This window comes from Vipera berus (genome assembly GCF_964194415.1).
Source record: "Vipera berus genome assembly, chromosome: 4".
Taxonomy (NCBI): domain Eukaryota; kingdom Metazoa; phylum Chordata; class Lepidosauria; order Squamata; family Viperidae; genus Vipera; species Vipera berus.
In genome coordinates, this window is record NC_138206.1 from 112,503,001 (window position 1) to 112,509,192 (window position 6,192).

The 6,192-nt window shown below is 38.3% G+C and overlaps 1 protein-coding gene across 1 annotated transcript in view; it reads left to right on the plus strand.

Moving 5' to 3' along the window:
- The window catches only part of KLHL1 (kelch like family member 1), a gene marked incomplete at its 5' end in the record, with an annotated part of 135,141 nt that extends 130,675 nt beyond the window's left edge, over positions 1 to 4,466 (plus strand). The window contains 3 exons of the mRNA XM_081326408.1: positions 138 to 350; positions 2,381 to 2,552; positions 4,228 to 4,466. Coding sequence (XP_081182534.1) covers positions 138 to 350; positions 2,381 to 2,552; positions 4,228 to 4,287 — 445 coding nt within the window. The 3' untranslated portion in view covers positions 4,288 to 4,466. The remainder of the gene's footprint in view (positions 1 to 137; positions 351 to 2,380; positions 2,553 to 4,227) is intronic.
- Positions 4,467 to 6,192: the final 1,726 nt, after the last annotated feature.

Consider the following 6,192-nt stretch of genomic DNA (forward strand, 5'->3'; position numbering starts at 1 on the left):
TTCAAGACTGGACACTGGAGGACTGGATACTGACCTTTCCAGAATACAGATCAGAATACAATCAGGGTAATCTAAGAGAAGACTAAGACTAAAGTGTTTTTTTTTCATGCTTAACAATGCTATGCTGTTTATTTTAGATTATACTCAGTTGGTGGCCGAGATGGAAGTTCTTGCTTGAGTTCTATGGAGTATTATGATCCTCACACCAATAAATGGAATATGTGTGCTCCAATGTGCAAAAGAAGAGGAGGAGTTGGAGTGGCCACCTGTGATGGTTTTCTTTATGCTGTCGGAGGCCATGATGCCCCTGCCTCTAACCATTGCTCCAGACTCTTGGATTATGTTGAGAGGTATCCATCTTTTATGAGTTTATCTTCGATGGGTATGAAGGCAAACAAGGCCGTTGACTTGAAATACTCTTAGTACAGCAAAATAAATCCTTGGTTTTGGAGATATAGAAACATATTTTGAATTTATTTGGGGAGTTCAAGACTAAAAGATAGAAGTTGTGCTTCCTCTCCTTCTCTCTCCTTGACTCACTTCTTTTTTTCTGTTTTTGTTGCCTTATATTCTGAATTTTAAAAAAGTTGCGATGTTCCAGTCTCCCTTGAACTGAATTATTGATTACATCATCAGTATGTGCTGGGGCAGGGACAGCAGAGTAGCTTGCATTGTCTTCATCTGGGATATTTTTTTTTCTGACTTTCCAGTCAATTGTTGAAGTTACCACCCTACCAAGTAATAAATAAATTCAACCTGGGATAGTTTTTCCATGACTCCACATAGGTCCTTTGGGAAAAAAAAGTTACTATTATCTTCAAACCTGAGAAAAGATCATGGATTCAAGACAATTGTGGGCCAGTGGATGATGGAATTGTGTAGATAAATGTGTTTTATTTTACATTTTTTTTATTTTTTATTTTTATTTTAATCCCATTTATATCCCGCCCTTCTCCGAAGACTCAGGGCGGCTTACAATCTAAAGCACAAACCAATGTGCTTAGCAATAGCCTTCATTCTATGTATATGCCTGATTATTAGGGCTTTCGCCCCCCCCCAAGCGGCATTATTACAAAGTCAGCTTAATTGCCCCCAAACAATCTGGGTCCTCATTTTACTTACCTCGGAAGGATGGAAGGCTGAGTCAACCTTGAGCCTGGTGGGACTCGAACCTGCACTAATTGCAGGCAGCTGGTGTTACTTAAAGAGGCATTAGCCCACTGCTCCACCAATCATACCTAGCAAGTGCCAACTTTATTTTACAGGCTTTAGAGCCATAAACTTCAGTATAGTATTCATCGCAGAATTATCTTTTTTTTTCCACTCAAAGAATCTGGCTGACTGCCCATCATAGCACAGAGAACAAAACACAGCCGTAATGAATAGAAATTGCATTTCGTTTTTCTTTATTTTATTTTATTTTTTTTGTTTTCTAAAGGAGTAGCAGGGGTGTAATAGAATAGTTAAAACTACCCCAGACAGACCTAGAAAGAAATGAGCGCAAAGACTGAAAAGCTGCCTTCATTTTACAGCTTTATTTCTTCTGCTTAAAAAAAAAAAGGCTGCATGCTTAATCTTTGTAATAACTTGATGGGCCCCAAGGTGAAACCGAAGACACCATAAAGTTTCTGCACACAAAAAGAAATCAATTTGCAAGCGCTGAACTGAACACTTAAGAAGAAAAGCTCTTCACCTTTCCATTTCTTAAAGCCTTGAACCTCAGGCAGAGTGAAATAATTGCTGTCAAGTGTAAGAAAATATGCATTTTGAATTGAAATATATTGACAGTTTTGCAACAATGCTATTGATAACCCTGTTCAATATTCTCTTTAAGGTACAATACAGTTAAAAATGAAGGGATGTTTTACCTGGCTTTAAATAAAAAAAATCCAACCTCAATCGTTTTTTTAAGATATTTTACCTAATGGAAAACTGAAATAGTTACAATATAATTATTGCCTTATATTCTGATCATATTGTTCAGAATAGACCAAGAAATCAACCAACCAGTCAATGCATACACACTTATCTTAACATTTATGCCTTACATCTCTACAAAATAAATGCTAGAAATGCAGTCTATGCTTGTACAATGCAAGGTATTTTTGAATATTTAAAGCATATTCCAGCTTGGTCTAACAAGAAAATAACCATATTATTAAGCATCTGGTTGAATAAAAAGAATTCTCTGGAGGCAATAACAGTATTTTAGTGAAGAAAATAATTAGACCATGATGTTTACCTTCTATTGCTAAATAGATGGATTTTGGAAATATGTCCTCAAGAAATCTGTTGGATCTCTAGGACAGAAAGATATATGAGGCTAAACATGATTCCTAAATATGTTCTCATCAAGTATACTTTGTCTTTTGTTGCACAGATATGATCCCAAAACTGACACCTGGACAATGGTGGCCCCACTAAGTATGCCTCGTGATGCTGTTGGTGTCTGCATCCTGGGCGATAAATTATATGCCGTGGGTGGCTATGATGGACAGACATACTTAAACACGATGGAGTCATATGATCCACAGACCAATGAATGGACACAGGTATCCATTACTGTGTGCTTTGCATCAGGTGACAGAGGGCTTGGAGCAATTGGTAAAGAGTTGAGGTTTCACAGCACTGCAATTATAGCAGGGGTCTTCATACTTGGCAACTTTAAGACTTGTGGACTTCAAGTCCCAGAATTCCATAAGTCTTAAAGTTGCCAAGTTTGAAGACCCCTGATTTATAGCAATAATAAATTCTACAACTCACTCTCTCTCAAGAATACAATAACTGTCAAAGACCTTATTTAAGAAAAGTCCTTTTTTTCCCCTAGAAGATCAAGAAAACATTTTAAGAAATGATGGTTTAGGATCTTGCCAGCCATTGAACACTACTATTATGAACAGATCTTTCGTTGGAATATTTGTGTTGTGTGTTTTGTTTTGTTTTTTAGTTTGAAATTAACTTTTCCAGGTACAATGATGTCTTTCCTCATCTCTCTTATTTAGAATTACAGTGCTTGTCTAGTTTTATACTAAAACAGTTGATAAAGCTCTATTTTCCACTGTGTATTCTCTAGCGTGTTCGTAGACCAACATGCTGTATCAGAGTTGTACACATGCTGTGGCTCTCTTCTAATATAATGCAAATTTCTTCATCATACTCATAATTAACATGTAGGATTGTAGATGGACAGGTATGACCACATGATCTGAAATGAAATAGTACTTGTGTTCTTTTTAAGAAGATTACTAAACAAGGCTTTGGCTCCTTAGGTCTATATAATTAAAATAAAATAAAAAATAATGTATAGCACTGTAATAGATTGCAAGGAGCACTCATTTTAAATGCTTTGTGACTATATTTGGGTTGTATTATTTCTATCTGCATCTTAATTGTAAATACACAGTTGTGTACTATAATAGTACTACTTTGTAGACATCAGAAAAGATGGGATGGAAATCAAATGGAAGAAGGAAGGAAGGAAGGGAGGGAGGGAGGGAGGGAGGGAGGGGAAGGGGAAGGAAGGGAAGGGAAGAGAAGAAGAGGGGAGGGAGGGAGAGAGGGAGGGAGGTGTTGCATAGTGGGTTCTGGAGAGCAGGAAGGACGCCAGGACGATGAGTACAGCATAACAACTCTTTATTAGGTGGGAGTGACTGAGCTCTGGAATAGGGGTTACCTGCACTCTTTATATACCTGGCCAGGTATGCAGCCACCCAATCGGGTTGAACCTCTGTTTCCCGTTGAAACTGATTCCCGCCAAAATAGTTACAGTTGAACACCTCCTGGTGGTGACTGTTATACAAGTACTTTAGGTGTTCCCTTAAACCTAATACATAACAGAAGGGAAGAAGAAAGGAAGGGAGAGGAGAGGAAAGGAAATGGGAGGAAAGGAAAGGAAAGAGAGGGAGGGAGGGAAAAGGGAAGGAAGGGAGAGGAGAGGGGAGGAGAGAAAAGGGAAGGGAAAGGGAATGAGACAGTGAGGGTGGGAGGGAGAGAGGAAGGGAGGAAAGTTTAAATGGTTTGTCATGACTTAATATCCATGTGGAAATTCTGGATATCATGAATTTGACTACTGCTTATGAATTTTGCTAACATTTTATCAACTTTACCAAGTTGATGAATCATGAGTTGTCATTTTAAACTCCTCAGACACACATACAGCACCACAAACTGTTAGCATTTGATCTTCACTTTGGAACTTAAACTTAATATTTTATTTCTTCTCTGCAGATGGCATCTCTAAATATTGGAAGAGCTGGGGCCTGCGTTGTAGTCATAAAGCAAGCGTGACACGATCTGTAATGGATTTTTATTGACATCTAAGCAGGATTTTTCTGCCAAACAAGATTTTTTTTTTTTTTTGTCAAGCAACAAGGTCAACAGATACCCTCAGCCTTCTGTTGATCACAACTCACAGACATTAAAACAAAGAGAAGAGGATTCTTTCCTTTCAGTAGATACTACTTTATGGTTTAACAAAGGGAGGGGAAAAAATCTGTTTTAGCAGCCAATCTGTGTATGTGAAAAGGGAAGAAATTCAGTTACTGACCTATTGGCTATTTAAAAGAAGCAAAGCAAACGACCAAATTTTCTTAGGGACTGGATGGTTTTCATAGCACTAGATATTTTAACTCCATTACAGCACACTGTCACTTTGTAAAACATAGCTTTTTCTTTAAAAAAAAGGTTGTATTTTATTTATTTGCATTCTTTTTTCGCTTAAGGCCTTACCTTCAAACATTTTAGCACTTTGTTACTGACACAGACAATAGTGAGATGGGACAAAATTCTAATTTTATTTCCTCCTGAAATAAAGAACAAAGGCACAGGTCTCTTTCGTCACTGAAAACGATTCGACATTAAAACATGATTGTTTTTCCTAATCAATGACTGGTCCTTCCATTAAACTAAGAGTTGGCTTGGATGGAATTGTTTTTCTATTGACTGAAGAGTCAACCTTGGGACACTTGGGGTTCAGTGCCATAAAGGAGAGCCAAAGGAATTATATCCCCAAATTTACTCTACTCAAGCATGTGAAGCCTTCTTTCGTTCAAAGCTTTTGAACTTCTCCTGCATGTGAGATGTATGTAGAAGATGAGAAATGGCAGTTTCTCCACCATCGCATCACCTAAGAGACATCACTGAGCAATTGCAAGGAAGAGACATATTGGGACCCAGGCAAGAGAGATATGGAGGTCCTAATGCCTTTTGTGCTGGGATGTAATTCAATTTAACTTGAATTACTCTCTGTTTGCTGCTGCAGATGATTGTACCTAAGGGCTAACCCAACTGTTGAATGGGACAACTAGCCCTCTTGCTTTTTTTATTTTATTTTAAAGAATGCCACTCAGCGGGTTTGGCTTCTTTATTTGGAGAAAGAATGTCTAGGCATGTGGTTAAGATAATTCACTTCCAAATTGCTTTCTCAATCAATGGCAAAACATGGACAGATTTAAGGCAAGAAAGAGACTCAAAGTGGCAAGAATGAGCATGTAAGAAAGGTTTTTAGAAGCCCATCTCTCTTCCGATTGAGTTGATAGCTTATATATATATATATATATATATATATATATATATATATATATATATATATATATATATATATATATATATATATATATGGGACGCGGTGGCTCAGTGGGTTAGGACGCTGAGCTTGTCGATCAGAAGGTCGGCAGTTTGGCGGGTCGAATCCCGAGTGCCGTGTAACAGAGTGAGCGCCTGTTACTCGTCCCAGCTTCTGCCAACCTAGCAGTTCAAAAGCACGTAAAAATGCAAGTAGAAAAATAGGGACCACTACGGTGGGAAGGTAACAGCGTTCCGTGTGCCTTTGGCGTCTAGTCATGCCGGCCACATGACCATGGAGATGTCCTCGGACAAGCGCTGGCTCTTCGGCTTTGAAACGGAGATGAGCACCGGCCCCTAGAGTCGGAAACGACTAGCACGCATGTGCGAATATATATATATACACTTTGGGGAGCTATTGCGTAAGGCTGCTGTGTAATATCTGTTTTGGCTTTAAGGAATGAAACATTCATATACAAGAGGAGGGAAGCCCAGATGTTTTGCCATAATGATGTGTCCTGCCAGCAGAGCATCTGCTTTGCATGTATGATAAAAAAGATGTCAATGAGTTATGTTGCCTTTGTAAAATTCTGCTTTGTATACGAATGAGATGCAGAAATCATCTTTGTG